This window comes from Gracilinanus agilis, chromosome 2 (assembly GCF_016433145.1).
Source record: "Gracilinanus agilis isolate LMUSP501 chromosome 2, AgileGrace, whole genome shotgun sequence".
Lineage (NCBI taxonomy): Eukaryota > Metazoa > Chordata > Mammalia > Didelphimorphia > Didelphidae > Gracilinanus > Gracilinanus agilis.
The window spans coordinates 284,598,090-284,617,475 of record NC_058131.1 but is presented as its reverse complement, the minus strand read 5'-3'; the positions used below and the strand labels follow the sequence as shown (position 1 = coordinate 284,617,475).

General features: G+C 50.5%; 1 protein-coding gene across 15 annotated transcripts in view; it reads left to right on the top strand.

Moving 5' to 3' along the window:
* Positions 1-18,409, top strand: part of DNM1 (dynamin 1) — a 66,918-nt gene extending 48,509 nt beyond the window's left edge. For 4 of the 15 annotated variants that reach the window (XM_044664055.1, XM_044664050.1, XM_044664054.1 and 1 more), the window contains 7 exons: positions 1,241-1,354; positions 6,476-6,585; positions 7,014-7,119; positions 8,985-9,155; positions 11,618-11,835; positions 12,144-12,359; positions 17,058-18,409. In XM_044664055.1, coding sequence (XP_044519990.1) covers positions 1,241-1,354; positions 6,476-6,585; positions 7,014-7,119; positions 8,985-9,155; positions 11,618-11,835; positions 12,144-12,359; positions 17,058-17,130 — 1,008 coding nt within the window. In that variant the 3' untranslated portion in view covers positions 17,131-18,409. Of the gene's footprint in view, positions 1-1,240; positions 1,355-6,475; positions 6,586-7,013; positions 7,126-8,246; positions 8,253-8,535; positions 8,548-8,984; positions 9,156-11,617; positions 11,860-12,143; positions 12,360-12,620; positions 12,623-15,612; positions 15,635-17,057 lie in introns of those variants that run through there. The other 11 variants (XM_044664043.1, XM_044664042.1, XM_044664048.1 and 8 more) reach the window with 8 other exon arrangements.
* Positions 18,410-19,386: the final 977 nt, after the last annotated feature.

Sequence of the window (19,386 nt, the reverse complement as noted above, 5' to 3'; positions counted from 1 at the left end):
TGTAAGGATTAGACTAGATGACTGCCCAGACCCCTTCCTAGTCTGAGATCTTATATCAGAGAGGTCCAAAAGCATTCTCTCTCTCTCTCTCTCCCTCTCTCCCTTCTCTCTACCTTCTTCTCTCCCTCTCTCTCCCTCCCCCTCCTCCCTCTCTCTCTTCTCTCTCCTTTCCTCTCTCCCTCTCTTTCAATAGCTCTCTCCCTTCCTCTCTCCTTCTCTCTCCCTCCCCACCCCTCTTTCTCTCTCTCTCCCCCTTACCTTCCATTCTAGAATCAATACTAAGTATGAGTTCCAAGACTAAAGAGTGGTAAGGGCTAAACAATTGGGGTTAAGTGACTTGCCCAAAGTGACACAGATAGGAAGAATTTGAGACCAAATTTGAACCAGGACCTCCCATCTTTCTAGGCCTGTTATCAATCCACTGAGCTACTTAGCTGCTCCCATATGTATTGTCTTCTTTACAACAATCATATGCCAGGCCCTGGGCTAAGTGCTTTTTTTTTTTTTTTCCAAGCCCTTAATTTCCTCTTAGAATCAATACTAAGTATTGGTTCCAAGGTAGAAGAGCAGTACGGGTTAGGCAATAGGGGTTACGCTACTTGCCCAGGGTCACATAGCTAGGGAGTGTCTGAGAACAGTTTGAACCTCAAACCTCCCATCTCCAGTTTTGGCTCTCTATCCACTGAGCCACCTTCCTGTCTCCAAAGCTCTCTCTTTTGAGAGCTATTGAAAGAGAGAAATGACTTCTAGCTGTGGCTTTGGAGGAAGGTTTTGTGACAATTTGGCCTTGGATAACTATAGGGTCATAGACCTTTATTTTATTATTATTTTTTTTAATTTGGAAACTGTATTTAATTAATTAATTTAGAATATTTTTCTATGGTTACAAGATTCACGTTCTTTCCCTCTCCTGGTCCCCACCCCACTCCCATAGCTGATGCACAATTCCACTGGGTTTTGCAGGTCACAGACCTTTAGCCGGGAGATACTTCAGGAACCTTCTAGTCTATATGCCATTCTGCACATGAGCACAATATGTCCCAAAGAGATTCATCGGCTTGTAGTCATTTAATCACACAAGTAGTAAGCTGCAGAGAATGTATTTGAGCTACATTAGTTTCTCTCCCTTGGGTTTATGGCCCCCATCCCCTCTTCGAGAATTTGGACAGGGAGAGACTGAATTGCCCCTCTCTCCTCCCTTCTCCCATTGATCCAATTCTACTCCCTGGGCTACCTGCAGGTGATCCGAAAGGGCTGGCTGACCATCAACAACATTGGCATCATGAAGGGAGGCTCCAAGGAATATTGGTTTGTGCTGACAGCTGAAAACCTGTCCTGGTATAAAGATGATGAGGTGAGTCCCCACTGGTGGGGGCCTGGAGACTGTCCACCCAAAAGGGCAGAACATGGGATGTATTCCTTATGTGACCACAGCCTCACCCCACCTTCTAGGAAGGGTTGGACCAAGACATCTTGGCAGCAGGGACTCCTAGAGTCAGAATAGAGATTATCTAGTCTCATTGCCTGTGGTGCCACCCAGTCCCTTGGCAGTGCCCAGTGGGCTTCCCATCTGATGAATCTTGAGTGGCTATAACTCTTGGGGGTGCCAACAGAGAAGTCTGTCCTTGCCCAGGATCCAGACCATACGATATTAGCTTGGGCTGTGGGGGAAAGCAGCGTGGCAAGAAGGAACTGGCGTCTTTCCAGGGCAAACCTCCCCTTCATATATCCCCAAAACCTCTAGGGGAAAGGATTGAGGGGCAGGGCCTAGAAAGAGAACATAGAGAACTCCAGCAAACCTTGGAAACGTGAAAACACTGACAAAACACTTGGAAACTTGTATAGTGAGGCTTGAGGCTGTGAGTGCCAAGTGGGGGGAGAATGAAGGCCATTAGAGTTGGGCTAATCAGGGAAGGCTTCTTGGAGGAGGGATGGGGTTTGAGCTGGGTTTTAAAGCTTTCCGGTTCACAGAGAAGGAAAGGGCAGGAGAAGGCATTCTCTATTGCAGGGGGCTTGAAGAGGGCATTAGAGATATTTGGTAGAGAGGGACTGCTGTGCCACTCTTAGCCCCAAGCCCAGCTGCCTTCCTGTTTTCCCAGCTTCAGGGCGTTCCTCTTTTGTGGCCCCATAGGCCCATGACACATATGAGCCCAGCACCCTTGTTAACCCCTTCCCCCCAACCCCCTCCCATACCAAGGATCAAGGATCTCTATGAGGTTCCACCTCCTCCACTTGGGAAGGTGGGAGCTGCCAGGACTTCCCCAATGGCCCCTATACAAGCTCCCCCCTCCGGGGACCCGGCCTCTCCCCATATCCCCCATATCCCTGCATTTGCCTTTGGGCTCCTTTAAGAGCTTGTCTGCTTGGCTCTAACATCTGGATTCCAGAGGTGACCGGGAGGAGTCCTGAGGATGGGGGAAGGGGGGGGAACTCATGGTAATGAACTTCAGCTGGCCAAGAAGTTGGGAGGAGTTTGGATGGGGGGAAGGAATGGGTCTTTTTCATCTTTTGGGGATCTAGGGGGAAGATGGGGTGGGGGGCAAAATCTCTCAAAGAGAGGTGGCAGAAAACGAGGGGTTTTAGATTTCTGATTCCCTTAAATTCTTGTCATTGGTTTCTTTGACCCCCTACCCTGAGTCTACTCATTCTAGGATGTGTTATTTCCCTATTTCTTCCTCTGGGGTGGGGCTGTAGTGGCTGGCAGTCACCCCAGGGAGGCCTCCTGACTCCCTTCCTTGTGGGGGCAGACTGGAGGGGGTGTCTGGGCCTCTTTCCCCAGCCAGGGCCTCTCTCACAGCTCCAGAGCCCCTTTTAAAAAAGGGATGGAGACAGAGGCAATATGAGATAGGCTGAGCTGGGGGTGGGGAGTGGGGAGTTTTTGTGTGTGCCTGTGTGTGTTCTTCTTCAGGTCTGGGCACCAGAAAAACCCCTCTAGGTTTGCCTTGGACCCTCACTGTCTAAGAGTACAGGGGTGGTTCTCTGGGCTGGAAGGAGTCCGCTTTCATTGAGCCCACAGCTCCTCGTGGCTCTGGACCCTCCAGAGGGTGCAAAGACAAGCCTGTGGGACAGTCAGGCACCCCAAACCCAAGCCCCCTGCCTGCTTCCCCCTTCTCCCTCAGGACTGGATTGGATTGGGCAGGGCATGATGAAAGCTTGAGTGTGAATCCATGGCCCACTATTGGACAGTTGTATGTATGTGTATCTGTGTGCATACACGTGTGAACATGCTGAAGGGGAACAGAAGATGGGATTGTGTATTGGGGAATGCTTCTGTGGGGGTATTTGGGATATGAGTGCATTTTGAGGAATTCTCCATGTGCTGGGCGGGTGTCTGATGGATGAGTGTATTTCTGTGGGGAGGGCGTGGGGAGGCTTTAAGTCTCTAATGGGTGTCTATGTGTTGGGGGTGAGGGTCTCAAATGCTCAGGTGCATATGTTTGGGGGTTATGAAGGTATGCTTGAGGCAATTGGGGAATCCAAGTGTGAATGGAGGGTGTGGGGGGGGGGGTGGGAATCTGTCAGGGGACTGAAATGATGTGTGCCCCGTGCCATGTTGGAGTGTGCATGCTTGGCGGAAGGTGGGGGACGGGGAGACCACTTGGGTCCAGTCAGGAGTCCATTCTTCGTTACCCCTCTCCCCCAAACCCCGGCTCCTGTGGGTAGCACCTTCTACCTTGCCCTGAGGAACTTTTGGCGGGGGGAGGGAGCACCAGGGAGAAAAATTGTCTCAGATGATGTAGCAATCTGTGCCCCAAACTTAGCGCCTTCTCAGACTTGGGAGCCAGAGGCAGGCAGTCTTCCCCCAGCCCTCCCCACAACTCCCCAGCCAGCTCCAGGGCTGGTCCACTGGTTCCATCCTCTCCCTTCTGGCGCTTTCCCATGCATGCCCCCTTCCCTCCTCCGGTGGCTTCTTTTCCCATGGGCAGCTCCATGCAAAGGAGAGACCTTACCCTCCCTGATGGCACCCCCCATCTGCCCTCCACCCCCCTCCCTGGTCCAGGGGCGAAGAGAGAAGAGGTGGGGAGTCTCAGGCATCTGGAAAAGAGGTGGGAGGGTGGTTCTGGCTCCGATCCCCACCACTGCTGTGCCGCACAATGCCACCTCCATGCCCCCAGGCACGACACCGTGTGTAGCCCAGCCCAGCCTAACCAATGTGCAGACTACTGTACAATATTGGAGTCCTGAACAGATAGTCTAAACACTGGGTAGACGGAGTGGAGTCTGTTGCGTCCTTCTGTCCTGCTGTAGCATCTGGCCGGGGTGGCGGCGGGTGGATGAGCAGGCTGCGGAGGTCCCCTCGTCCCTTCTCCCCCATCCCCTCCTCTTTAGCCGCCGCCACAGTAGCGGCGGGCACACCACTGCTGCCGCTGCCGCTGCTGCCGCTGCTGAGTCTGTCGGGTTCTCCTCTGGAGTGCGGACGCCCCCTGAAACCAGGTCTCTGTGATTTGAGCCCCCTCTCTCCCCGCCCCAGCCGCAGGGGCCTCCCGCCCCGTCGGCGGCCCCCCTCCACTCCCAGCTCCCCTCCTGTCTCATTTGACGTGGCAGGGGCGAGCTTCGAGCCTGGGAAGGAGGGGCCTTCGGGAGGGGAGCCCAGGGGCTGGGGAGAACAGGAAGTAAGAAGGGATAAGGTTGTGCTGGGGGGGAGAAGAGGCAGTTTCTGTACCTTGGTGTCCAAGCCCAGAAATGGAGGGGATCCCGACTGGCGGCAGCCCTGGCCTCCCCCCTCTAATGATTCCAGATGTTCTCTGGGCCATGTGTCCCGCTTCCTCTCCTTCCCTTTCTCCCTCCCTCCACCTTCTCCTCCTCTTTCCTCCTCCTCCTCCTCTTTCCTCCTCCTCCTTTCCCTCCTCACAGCCCCACCACCACTCTCTCCTCTTTGGGGCTGCCCTGCCCAGGATAAAGAGAGCTTTATGTGAAATTGAGGAGGAACTGGTCAGTGGGGCCCTGGAGTGAAGGGGGGAGCTGGAACCGGCCAGGCAGGGAGAGCTTCCAGTTACCAGCCACCATATCCCTGCCCCAGGATGGAGGCAGAGGGGACCGTGATCTCCTCCTCCCTGCCCAGGCAAAGGAACCTTTGAAAATGTTTTCAGTGCCTTCTGGGGAATTGGCCTAGGTCTTCTAAAAGGGCCTCCCCCACCTCCCAAAATCTGTAGCAATCCCCCCAGCCAACACATCCATGATACACACGGACACATGCCAACACACAGACACGGGGACCCAGGGGTGCTCCCTCCACAGATGCCAATACATGGGAGTCCTTAAGCACACCAGCCTGCCCCACGGGTCTCAGCCAGGCTTGGCACCTTTGCCAAATGGCATGCTGGGGAGGTGGCCTCTGACCCCATCACCCTAAGCCTCTGCCTGAGGACTCCTTTGCAGGTTTCACCCTATGTGACATATATATGGGACTCCCCGACACACAGCCTAACCTTCATGCCCACCCATAAAAATGTGCACACCCACTTGTTTATGTGCCTCCCTCCCCCACTACACACACACATTCTTGCACCTTCATGTGTACACACACACACACACACACACACACACACACACACACACACACACAGAGCCTCCTGATTGCTAACACATGGGCTGGGGGTTGAGCCAGCCCTTTGAAGCTAGGGGCCCCCCGGGCAGGCTGCTCCACCCCCCCCCTTCCTGTCTCAGCACTCAGGAAATGAAGTCAGAGGGGCTGATCTAAACCAGGCCCGATAGCCCAGAGCCAGGGCTGGGAAGGATGGGAGCGGGTAGGGAAGGAGAGCCTCAGGAGGGCCCTGGCCCCTCCGGTGGCCCTTCCTCATTTGGAGTTGGGATAGACCCTGGAAAGCCAGTTGCCCACTTCTGGCCACCCTCCCCCATGGAAAACTGGATGATGATAGGCTTTCTCTGGGCTGGTTATCTGCCTAGCTGGGCTATGGATGCCAGCCTTAGCAGCACCTCATCTCCCTGCCCTAAGGAGAAGGGTGGGCGATAGCAGGGCGGCCAGCGGGGACAGTTTGGCTCCTGGGCCTGTGGGCTTGTGGCCTCTGCCTTCTCCCTTGGGAACAAAGAAGTACTGCACACCACTGGGACTGTTGACTTGGTTGACTAGAGGAAGCCATGCAGCCTCAAGTCTCCTTTTCTCCACTGGGTTTCTCTGCCCTGGAAATGGCACTGCCAATGGGCCAGAAGGTCTCGTACAAAACGAGGTGTGAGGAAACAGGCCGAAAAGTGGCCTGGGACTGCCTCCCACTTTCCCCGTGCACCCTCTCCCGACTCCACTCTTGGGCCCTGGTAGCTCCCTCAGGTTGGCATTATTTTAGAGAAACTGAGCAGAGGGTGCCCTCTGGTGCCTACTTTGGGATGTACAAAAGCTGCCAAAAGGAAATCCTCAGCTGAGAACCAGGAATTAATTGTCTGCGTCGGGAATTCGATCCTGGGGAGCTTTCAGCATGACCCTGGGTTTAACTCTCTATCATCTAACCCCTATTTTTAGGAGAAGGAGAAAAAATATATGCTCCCTGTGGACAACTTGAAACTTCGAGATGTGGAAAAGGGCTTTATGTCCAGCAAGCATATCTTTGCCCTCTTCAACACTGAACAGAGGTACCTGATGCCCCGTGTCCCTAGGCACTGCTCATTCTGGCACCTAAAGAGCATCCCTCCAAGTTTTGCCTTCAGGGAGCTTATTGCCCCCAGGAGACATGTACACAGATGAATAGAATACAAATCAGAATATGATAAATGCATGAGAGATGCAATGTGTTATAAGCTCAAATGAAGGCGGCATCAGTCTCAGTTTGGTAGGGTAGGAAGGATGGAAGACGGCTTCCCAGAGGAAGCAGCATGGACCTTGGGCCTTGCAGGATGCCCAGACGCTATCTTTTCTCTCTTGGCTAGGTCAAAGGATAAGCGGGTTGGCATCTTAGGTCTAAGCAAAGGGAACCTGAAAATCAAATTGAGGCTGGGAGCCAGGATGCCCAGCCTCTTCTGTTTACTGTGTGCCTGGGGCCGGGTTGGGTGTTATTCTACAGGAATGTCTACAAGGATTACAGACAGCTGGAGTTGGCCTGTGAAACTCAGGAGGAGGTGGACAGTTGGAAAGCATCTTTCCTGAGGGCTGGGGTATACCCAGAGCGGGTTGGGGTAAGTCCAGGCTTTGTGGGCAGGGAAGAGAGTTAGGGCCTTACCTCCCTGATTGAAACATGCCAGGGACTCCAAGAGTGCTCTCCTTTTGTAGAAGATGGGGAAGCCTATCTGAGAGGTGCCTCTTAGCCCTTTTTCCTTTGGGTCAGGACCCTCATCAGTGTCCTGAGGGTCTTCTTGCTCAAGGAATCAGACATCAAGAGGCAACCCCCTATTAAAAAACAAACCAACCTTTACCTTCTGTTTTTGTATCAATTCTAAGACGGAAGAGGAACAAGAAGTAAGCAATTGGAGTTAAGTAACTTGCCTAGGGTCACACAGCTAGGAAGTGTCTGAGGTCAGATTTGAACCCAGATTTTCCTGACTCCCGAAATGGAGCTCTGGAGTAGCACTGTGCTACTTAGCTGCCCCTTCCTGTCTGTCCCCTTTGTGCTTCCTGCTCAAGGCCTGGGGCCTCCAAGGTTACAGAGATAACCTTAATGGCACCAGAAATCCCAGGGTAAAAGTGATGAGAGTCAGAAGGAAGGGCAGGAGTTAAGTAGACTATTCTCCTCTGGAGAAAAACAGAATTCCTATCTCTCTATAACCTTCCCCTTTCTCTGACTTGTTTTTTTTTATTGTACTCCCTTTTCTGTCACAGACAGGACAGCTTCCTAGGTTTCAGTTTCCTATGATTCCCGCTTCTTTCTTAGCAGTATATGTCCCACTTGATGATTTTTGATATTTTCCCATATTATTTCTAATAATTCTCAGGCATCTACTATTATTTCTAAAATTTTCTTAAGCATTCCTTGTCCCAGCCCCATTACCCCTTCCCCTCAAGGAGCCTCCTATCCTTTCCTTTAGATCAGTGGTTCCCAAACTTTTTTGGCCTACCGCCCCCTTTCCAGAAAAAATATTACTCAGCCCCCTGGAAATTAATGTTTTTTAAATTTTAATAGCAATTAATAGGAAAGATAAATGCACCTGTGGCCATCAATGCCCCCCTGGATCGCTGCAGCACCCACCAGGGAGCGGTGGTGCCCACTTTGAGAATCACTGCTTTAGACCAAGTGTTCATAGCCTTTTTTTGTTTCCTGGATGCCATAGCAATCTAGTGAAACCCATGGACCTTTTCTCAGAATAATGTTTTTAAATCATTGAGAAAAGTGCTAAATTTTAGTTGGCTTGAGCAAAAACAATGATATGTTTTTTCCCAGCCAACTTCCTAGACCTTCCTGAACTCTCTCCATAGACCCTTTACAATTCCGTAGACTCCAAGTTAGGAATTCCAGCTTTAGACTTTTAGTCTCAAGTCCTTGCCATTCTCCTTGCCTGAGTCACTGAATCTCTCTCCTTTGCTTCTTCCAATTCTGTGCAATGATATTGTGATCACCTGGGCTTTGGCACTGCTTCCTGATGGTCCCACAGGACAAGGAGAAAGTAAGTGCTTCCATTCAACAAACGTGACAATTAGGGACCAAGAAAACCCTGCTAGGCTGCTAGGGGCTGGGTGTGGATGGGATGGGATACAGAGTTCTCACAAGGTTCTTACCCTCAAGAAGTTAATGATCTGGTAGGGGTGGTGAAAAGCATGTTAGGATAAATATAATAAAAATTAAAATATAAATTCATAAAAAAGACTACAAAGTGCTCTGTGACCAGATGAAGGGGAGAGTAAGGAAGGATTTCCTGGAAGAGATAGAATTTAAGCAGAGCCTTGAAGTTTGCCCAGGCACTTTTCCTGCTTGCTGAGGAATGAGATCGGGCTGGAAGATAAGTGCAGTCTCAGCTTTTCTGGAATGAGCCCTCTGAGGATAGTAGCAGGGTGAGGGGCAGACGTAGTTCTGATACGATGGACTTTCCCTGTCCTTCCCCAGGCCAGTGAGACAGAAGAGAATGGCTCAGACAACTTCATGCACTCCATGGACCCCCAGTTGGAAAGGCAGGTGGAAACTATCCGCAACCTGGTGGATTCTTACATGGCCATCGTGAACAAGACTATCCGTGACCTCATGCCCAAAACTATCATGCACCTCATGATAAACAACGTAAGTCAACTCTTGGTACTAGACTAGGGCTCTATTCCAAGGGGTTAGGAAGATGAAATCCAGAATGTAGAAAAACTCTAAGCTTCATTGGGAAAATAATTCCTGTTTTCCTTGGATAGCTCTTCATCCAATGGGAGGAGGAGAAAGGGAGAGACAGGCCATAGGGTTTAGAGCTGAGGAGAGCTTAGAGACCATCTTGGTCACCACCACCTCCATCCTACCCACCCACCCCCAGCCTTGGTGTATTTTGCATATGAATAAACTGAGACTCAGAAAGGGAAAATGAGACAGGCCCATAAGTTACACTATTAATAAAGACAATTCAAACCCAAAGAGTTCCAGCCTCCCCAAAAATCCTTGTATGGGTCACCTATGGAGGGAAGCCAAGTGCTGCGAAACAATGGGTGAAGGGTTTAAGGACTAGGGTAGGATAGACATATAAGAAATAACAGTCAGGACACAGAGAGATTTGCAGCATGGTGTCATTGGGGCAGCTCACAGAGAGAGAATGTGAGTGCCCACCTCTCTGACTGCCCAGTTTATTAAAACTTTTTCAGCATTGGGAGTTGTAGGGCATCCTTCAAACAAAGGAAGCAGCAAAGGTTGTTGGCCAGGTGGCTGGGAAAGAAGCCCATCTGAAAGTTCTTCCTGATTAAAGTCAAACCTTCTTCTTCCCAGAACCCTGGTCCAAACTTATTCAGATGTTAAATGTAAGTCTTTGATATTCCAAAAAACTTTTACAACTTGACTTTCAGTCAGCTTTCAGACTGCAGATAATAATAATTTTAACTCAATCCAATTTAAGGAGTCAGAAATCAATCATATGAAATATTAGAACTATATCCATAAGTCTGGCCCACGAACACTTTGCTCATTAGTCAGCTTTTGAATACATCCTTAATTTCTTCATGATTCGTCTTTTACTGAAATCCTTCAAAACTTAACTCTTCTGACTCTGAAATTCCAGTGCCCTCCACTATATCACACTATATTCTCAGGTTGCAGTCCAAAAATAAGATCTGTTTATTGCCAACAAATGCAGGGAAGCAGCACCTAGCAAAGAGATTCCTGTCTGTTTATGCACAGCTACACACACACACACTCACACACACACACACACACACACACACACACACACACACACACACGCCTGTTTATGTACTATATATAAAAATAAATAACATATATTTAAAAACATACAAAAAAATGTGTCCGAGAGATGCTGAGCTTGCGGTCAGCCGCTGCAGATTCTCTTTCTGGTCAAGGAAGTGTTCTTTGTCCTGGCACCTGTAAGGGAAGGCTCTTGGATGAGTTAGGTCATTAAATTATCTACAGGCACTCAGCCGCTTGTGTAGTACCTTCTGTGACTCCTAGACCCTTAGCAGTGTTCCTTGGGTATGGTCTCAGTTCTCTCTATCTTCCCCCAAATCCCTGCTTCAAAATACTTCTTGTACATCTTCTAGAGCTGTGCTTTTCTTTCAACATTCTTGGCTTTGTTTTAGGTCAGAGGTTGGCAGACTATGGTCTGTGGCCAAATCCTGCCAGTCCCCTTTTTTGTATGGCCTGTGAATGGTTCTTACACAATTTCTTGCCTTAGATGTCCCACTTATCTGGGGATGTGGGTACAAAAAGAAATCTCAAATCTGTTTTTTTTTCCTAATAACAGCCCTCAACATATCTATACTTCAACTACCTATATCTCCCTAACCCATTCACACCATGAACAAGAACACACATACACATGTACAATATACATCTATCCTAGATGATCTCTCACTCCCAACCCTCTTCTTTCTTCTTTCCTCCCACATCCCTCCTTGGAAAGATCCATTTTCTGTTTGATGGTCTGATGAAAGACCACTCTGGACCTTAGTTTTCCCTTCCAAAAAAGAAGGAGATTGGACCAGGGACTCTGGTCCCTTCCAGCTCTAACATTATATGTTCTAAGACCTTTTGGCTCTGATATTCTGTTATATATGCTGTATTTCTTGGGTTCCTTACAGTTCTGTGTTCTATGAATTTCTGAAAATGTCTGGCCAAGTTCATAGAGTATTAGAGTCAGAATAAGAATAGCTAACATATACTGTACTTTGAGGTTTCCAAAGTGCTGTACTTGTTATTTGAGTCTCACAACAACTCTGTGAGATAGGTGCTATCAATATCCCAAATTTAGAGATGAAACTGAGATATGTTAAATGACTTTCCCAGGGTCACACTGCTAAAAAGTATCTGAGGCAGCATTTGAACCATGTCTGTGATTCTATCCACCTTGCTCCCTAGTTGTCTTAAGGGGCCTTACGTCTGACCATCTAATCCAAACCAGTCGTTTTACAGAGGAGAAAACAGAATCAGAGAAGTGACTTGTCCAAGGTTACTCTTTCCCAGTGGCATGGCAGGTGGTAGATGAGGGTCAAGGCAGACTGCCACCCCTTCTCAAGTCTTTGCACCCCCTCGGCTTTCAGACCAAGGACTTCATCCACTCGGAGCTGCTGGCCAACCTGTACTCGTGTGGGGACCAGAACACGCTGATGGAGGAGTCCGCGGAGCAAGCCCAGCGGAGAGATGAGATGCTACGCATGTACCACGCCCTGAAAGAGGCTCTGGGCATCATCGGGGACATAAACACCACCACCATCAGCACGCCCATGCCCCCGCCCGTGGACGACTCCTGGCTGCAGGTGCAGAGTGTACCGGCCGGACGCAGGTACCAGGGGCGGGTCCGGCCGCCCCCTAACCCCGCCAGACCCCGGGGCCGGAGGGAGGCGGGCTTTGGGAGCTCCCTGCTGGAGCTAGGGGGACGGGTTGGCCCTGGACCAGGGATGAGGGTGGGGTGGAGCTTGCTCCAAGCTGGGGGGAAGGGGAGGAGCACAAGCATTGTAGGCGGGGCTTCCTGAGTACCACGGTGGGGGGAGGGAGGGACCTGCTGGGCTTGCTCTGGGGGTTCCGTCATTCACCTTCTCTCTCCATTTTCTCTGTGGGTCTCCGCAGGTCGCCCACGTCCAGCCCCACCCCGCAAAGGCGAGCCCCCGCCGTGCCCCCAGCCCGGCCCGGCTCCCGGGGCCCTGCTCCTGGGCCTCCGCCTGCTGGGTCCGCCCTGGGGGGGGCGCCCCCCGTGCCCTCCAGGCCGGGGGCTTCCCCTGACCCATTTGGACCACCCCCTCAGGTGCCGTCAAGGCCCAACCGTGCCCCCCCTGGGGTTCCCAGGTGAGTGGGGCGGCGGGGAGGGTGGTTCAGGGGAGGGAAGGTGCCTTGGGTTCCCCATCTTTCAGGATTCAGGTCAGGGAGGGCAGAGGACCATTCCGGGACTTGGCAGAGGTCTGCAGAGTTCCCGGTGATGTCCAGGGTGCTCTTTGCACCCTGGCAGCAGCCCCGCCCCCAAAGAAGGACAGGGCAAGCAGGGTTGGCCTTCCAGGTAAGCAGGGGGCTCCGTGGCCCTCCTCCACATGCAGGACCCAAGGAAGGCAGTAGTTCTCCAGTGGGCAGAAAGGAACTGCCCAGGAATCCTGGGTCCTAGGGAAGGACTGGAGAGTAGTTAGAGGAGGAAAGCTGCTAGCCTCCTGAGGACTAGGATGCAGCTTTCAATTGACTGATCATTTTGGAGCCCAATGAGAGGGCCTGGAAAGAGGGGGAGGGGTGTTGCCTGCCTGGCAAGGGTTCAGTCAGAACTGTTCTGTGCCTTCATCCAGCAGAAGCAGCCTGAGGCCCACAGGGCCTTGTAATAACTCAATGGGCTGTGGATCTGGGGTCTGGGGTGCATGGCGCTTCTTCACCTACCTTCACTCATCTCTGTACTCCCCCACCCCACCTTGCCCAGCTCCTCTGTCTCTTCTCTGCAAACTGATCTCATTCCTTTCTCTCCCTCTCTCCTCCACTCTTCTTTATCCCCCCGGCACAGGGTGCCTGTGCCCATCCCTGTCCCTCAGTGGATGAAGGGAGACATTGGGAGCTGGGCACCCCTAAGGGCTGCCTTGTGCTTCCTGTGCTCATTCCAGCCCCCTGAGGCACCCGGAAGAGCCTCTGCCCTCTCCCTAAGTAAAAATGAGTGCCTTCATCTGAAGTCAGGCCTGGGGAGGGAATGCTTCACCATCCCCTGCGAGGAAGGAAGCAGCCGTCACTCTTGATGCTTCCCCTCCCCAATGGCCTTGAGTCTTATCAGTTGCTCCCATGGCCCCCTCTGTTGGCACACCTGGCCTGCCTTTTGGGTCCCCTAGAGCAAAGGCCACGGCTGTGCGTGGCGGGGAAGGTATGTGGTGTGTGCGTGGGTGTGCAAATGTCTGAGTGTGCAAGAGAACGTTGTGTGGGCTTCCATACAGGGACTGGGAAACAGGATGCCCTGAGTAGGCCTTCTGCTAACAGGCCTTTGAGCATTCTGACAAAGTTTTTTCCCTACCTCTACCCCAGCAAGTCCTAAACATAAGGAAAGAGGTTCCTTTTTTTATTGCATCTTTATTGCATCTTCCTAGCTCATCCCCCAAAGCCTAATTTTAGTCTGATTTTTTTTTGGTTTTATTCACTGTAAGGAATCAAAATGAAATCAGCATCATCATGTCATAGTTGGAAGAGTCGGATGAAGAACAGTAGCCTGTCTGGGCCCCACCAGGAGTTAATCATGATTATTTTTGAATAATAATTATTAGCTTACCAGAAGCTAATAATAACTGTTCGGTAACCTTAATGATTATCTAGCCTGACCCCTTTATTTAATAGATGAAGAAGCTGAGGTCAAGGGAGGTGAAAGGACTGGCCCATGGTCATACAGCTAGTAAGTGATGGAGACAATTCAAATCCAGGTCCCCAACCTCATCTCTAAATACTTTTCCTCCTGCTCCATACTGCCTAGTAGAAGTCTGATTTTTCCTTGGAGCAAATGGCTGTGGAGATATTAACTTCTTTCTTTGGCTTGTGAAGACCAAGAGACAAATGGAGTGAGACTCCCTACAGTCAGAAGGGGCTAGAGACCAAGACTCAGGGCAGCATTGTGAGCTAGGAGTTGGTTCCTTCATCCCTTAGGTGCTCTAGTAAATTGGATCACTCAGTTTATACTTTGACCACAGCCCTATATTTATTGAATCCCTGCTCTCAAGAAATTCACAATGTGGCTGAGACATCTAGCAATGAGAGGTCAGTTAAGAGCTAAACAATGTGGTCCGGACCAGAAATATTACAGGAATTCAGAGAAAAGAGAGATTCAGGGGGGCTGGATAGAAGTCTTCAAAGAGGTGGTATTTGAGCTGGGTCTTGAAGGATTTTGAGGAGAGGAAGAGGGTAGATGGAATAAAGAGGGACAGAACAGTAACTAGGGTAAGACCACTAGGGCTTTGTCTTCATTAATTAAAAATTAAAATTTAATTTTGAAAGATGCCCCCCAAAAATTAAATTAGAGACTGATAGCCTTGTCTTGGAGATGTTTTTCTTCTCCTGTCCATCCACACTGGCCAATACTTCAGCAATATAGAAAACCTCTTGTGTCCTTTTCCCCCTTGGAAGCTGCATCCTGGCCCTGTACCCTTTTTCCTTCCCATCAGAGGCCAGGCTTTGAGTATTATAAAAATTTCATGCTGTTATAGGGACAAGCTTCCTTCCTGGGGCTGCATGCCATGTACAAAAAATTGCTAGGCAAGGCTTTGAGAACAAGGTTGGGGAAGGCCTGCTTGGACAAAGAGAGGCAGAAATGTGTGGCGGCCTATGAGAAGACTAGCCTCTCCAGAGCAGAGAGTGCATGTATGGGGAGGAATTGGGTGCCAGTCTGAGGAGTGTGGATTTGTAAAAGGTCACTATTTAGGATCTAGAGCAGGCATATTTCTCATTGTCCTCTGGGAGCCACATTTCTTCCAGAGGGCATGGGGTCATGCAGGTGACTAGCCTAGCTAAAATAAGGCCCCTTTGCAGAGGTCTGAGCCTACAGCTTAGCAATCTCTGTCTGGGGAACCTGGAGCTGGACATTGTTTCTGATTGGAGAGCAGCATCCCCGCCTCTGTGCCCTGAGTTGCCCCAACAGAGCTTCCTAGATCGAGTAGGCACTGGAGAGCACAGGTTGTGGTCATGGGGAGTCCCTCGACAGATCAGGTCCAGGGGCATGTGGGCGAAGGTGCGTGTCCCTCTGTGAGCACACTGTGGAGCATTTGCACATGCCTCTGTGTGCCTGCTGCTCCTGGAAGGGCAAGCTTCTTTGTTGTGAGCGGGCCCACGCGTGTGCTCCCATGTATGTGCTGAGTGGATGCATGTCTGAAACCCATGCTGCACGTGCAGGCTGGTGAGAGCAAAGTAAGGGCTCAGTGGGGGGAGAAGGAAGAGGACTTGGCATTCCTGTGAGCATTTGTGTCAGTGTGTGCATGCGAAGCTGTGGGCCTCCGTGCATGTGTGTGTGTGTATGCGTGTCTCCCCCTGCCAACAGCCCAGCCTGGCCCTTTGCATTGATCAATGTGAACTGCCCTGTTGATTTCGTGTTGTCTTTCAGAATCACTATCAGTGACCCCTGAGGACTCCCGCCACGGTAGGTGCTGGTTTCCCAGCCTGTGCTGCATGAATCAGTGTCCCATCCTCTGCCCCCTGACCTTGCCAGCTCCCTGCCTTGGGAGAGGGCAGCCGCAGAGGGCCAGGCAGAGGGTATGGAAGCCAGGCTCCCAGCTCCAAACAGATGTCCTACCCAGTCCCACTTCCAGCTCCAGATGTCTTCTTCTTTATACCCTCTCAGCCCCCTACGGGCACTGCCTCTTCACCTCTAACTCATTCTCTCCTCTTGGCTGTTTGCTGACATTCTGGGTCTCAAAGCTTTGGTGCCATGCCCAGGGAAGCCAGGGCAGGCAGGCACCCCCTTTGCTGAGGCAAACAGGGGCCTCTGGGAAGCTGTCAGGGCCAGCATATGCTCTGTGCTCAGGGATCCCTCCTGCAGGGCCTTTCTGGTGTCAGAGGACAAAATGTTTAGTGTGGCAGGGATACAACCCCAGTGGCTAAGAGGTCATTTCAGCTTGGATTTCTGGGAAAAGCTTAATTCTTTTGGACTTGGCTCTGAGGTGGAGATATAACCTCTCCCCATTTTAGTACTCTCAGATCCAGAATAGCAAAGTACCTGAAAACCTGGGTTCTAGGTCTAGAAACTTTCTAGGATACAATAGTCTTGGTTCCCACCCATGTTAGCATCTGAACAGTGGCTCAAGAAGGCAGCAGCAACCCCAGATGATCAAAAGGCCATGAGGTTGATACACAAGCACCCCCAGCAGCCCATCTGTCTCGGTCCTATTTTGGAAAACTTCCTGGTCCTTTGGAGGCCCCTCCTTGGTATTCATTCTAACCCAGTATCACTTGGACAGACATGCTAGGGGTGAGCCCACAGAAAGTCACTTCAGGGTCTGCCCTGCCTTGCTAAGGTTTACCCTCTCTTGTGGGCACCACGCTGGGCTGTTAGTTGGGTTAGTTGTATTTCCCCCCTTAACCTTGACCCTGAACAAGACGGTTATATTGGAGACTTTTATAAGAACTCTTCCTAGCTATTGCTATGTAGGGGCCATGTAGAGCTCATTTGGGCTTATTGCCCAGGGACCTCCACTTGCTTACTGTTGTGTCTGGCCAGTCCCTGGGAGGGCATGTGCTGTCAAACCAAGAGCAGCTTTCTCAGCCCTGGTGTGGTACTGTGTATCTTCCTGGGGACAGACATATCCTCTGGGGTTGCCAGAGGGTGATTGGACCTTGGCCTGGGTATCCTGTGGGATAACCAGCAGTTGGAGAAAGAGGGAGCAGCAGTATCCTAAACTTATGGGCTCTGCCTAGTGACCTGGCCTGGGAATTTTCCTGGCTGCCCGCTTCTAACAGATATCCCCCATGTAAAATGAAGCAGCTCAGAGCACCAGTAAACTCTCCCAACATATTTGTGCCCCACTGATTCTTAACTCTGCTTCTCCCCAGCAGGAAGGGCCCGGCCTCACCTACGCGATCTGCTGTCCCCCGACCGGCTGAGCCTCCCCTCTTAGACTTATAACCTTGAGGCCTGTAGGCCACTGGCACCCATTGCATGATCACACTAAGGGAGGAACCTTTAGGTTCTCCACCCCTACACCAAGGAGGCTGTCAGTGTGTGAGGGAACAGATGCATCCTCAGCCACCTGCCCCTGGAGCTTCACCTTTAGACTTAGCCCTCTTCACCCAGTGTTTTCCAAGCTTTAAATCTACTTCTCCAACTGGATGTTTGCTGGGTGGGGGAGAAACCATGGAGCTGTCTTAAAATAGGGATGGGTGGCAGGGGCTCTCCTTCAGGGCAGGCGGGTCTAGGTCTGGGCCTGTGGGAATATAGGAGGCAGAGCATGTGATTAGCAGCTTTTGGTGTGGTGCCTTGGGTGCAGTGAATGTGTGGAGAGCGTATGGATGTGTGGGGAAATGTTGGCTCTTTGGTGGGGAGTGAGGAACTCAACCAGCCTCCTCTCCCACCTCCCTACAAAGCTCAGGTTCTCTCAAGCTAATTCTGGGTGCCCCTACCTTTCCTTTCCATTCCAATGCTTCCTCTCTCCTTTCAATCCAATTTCCTTTCTGCCCTATTCGGCTGCTACAAATGGTGGGGTGGGAAGGGGTTTGGTCATATCTGTGGTTTTCCTACCTTACCAGTTTTCTTCCCCTCCTTTTCTTTCCATTTTCTCTTCAACTGCCAGCCGAGCGGGTCAGGCAAGTCCATCCCGTCCTGAGAGCCCTAGACCCCCCTTCGACCTCTAACCAGCTCCTTCCTCCTCGGTGACACCCTCTCTCCCTAACCCTCTTACTGCTGTTCTGTGACTGATGGTGGCTGCCCTCCCAAACTTCTCCATGATTTGGTCTGTCATAGTTGTGAGCTGACATATATCCAGGTGTGACCTTAGTGAAAACCTGTGCTCAGAAAATGCCCCCTCTGTGGTATTTCTCCCACCCAAAACTTCTATAAATATCTATAAATACACACATACATACATACATATATATTAAAAATATATATAGAGAGAGAGGAACACAACCTTGCTCAGGTTGAAAGTCAAACCATCTGCTGTCCTTGTGGAGTTTTGTTGCCCAAGTAGAAGGGGATGTTGTTGCTCTGGATTCCCCACCCCCAAAAGTGTTCCATCCACCTGGCCATTCCTTGAGCCTCACTGTCTCACCCATGCCAGGGACAGCGGGACACTCCCCCTTCCTGTGGATGTGTGAGTGCTGTACCAGTGGCTGCTATGGCTCTGTCACTTCTCTCTGTTGCCCTGTCTCTTGGCCGAGAATAAAACTCATTTCTGTATGACACCAAACTTGCCTTGGTTGGACTGTTGTCTCTGTTGACTAGGGGGTCTTGGGGAGAGGTTGAAAATAACAAAGAGCACCAGATGCCAACTTGAGAAAGGGACCAGGCTCCTGTCCTCTCACCTAGACCCCATGAATTCCTATAACTGTCATGCTCCAAGGAATGAATGAATGTCAAGTTCTTCCAATCTAGACTTGAAAGAGGAGTCCTTGCTCTGGGCTTTTTTGGAGAGCCAGGGACTAACATGATCTATTTTTAAAATAATATATAACAACACATTTCCACACAAGTTCTCCTAAGTTATATGAACTTATTCTCTCTCCCTTTCCTTCCCCTTCCTGGTGCTGGCAGGAGATTCAATCTGGGTTATACATGTCAGCATGATCTAGCTCTAGCACCACAAAATGATGGGGAGAAAAGTTTTCGGCAAAGAGTCAGGTGGCTTGGGTTTTCTGGCTCTCACTGATTATTGTGGGCCCTGAGGTGAATGAATCACTTTCCCTCTTTATAAAATGGGGGATTGGACTAGAAGATTTCTACAGTCCCTTCTAGCTTCAAAACTTCCTGCCTGAAGGCTTTTTCTGGTCCAGGGGCTTTAAGCTGGGCCTCCTGCAAGGATGGATTTATATCCTGTTCAAAAGGCACATGCAGTACATTTCTTGAGAATGTACATTCAAGGAAATTTTTTTTAAGATGGAATGTTTTCAGAATGGAATGAATCCAATCAAAGAACATTTTAATTTATCAACATTTTTAAAAACTACTAAATTTTACTTAAAAATACAAATTTAAAGAATTTGTTCCATTTAAAGAACATGGTACCACTTTTTGGGGAAACATTAAAGTATGCCCTAGTCACACACTGAAGCCATACCTGTCTGTGTGTATTTCATAGAGCAATAGCCAGCATCTGTGCCAGAATGACTTCTCCTCCATTGGCTAAGCCCCAGAGAAAACACCCAAGGCAAAGCAGTGGGGAAAGCT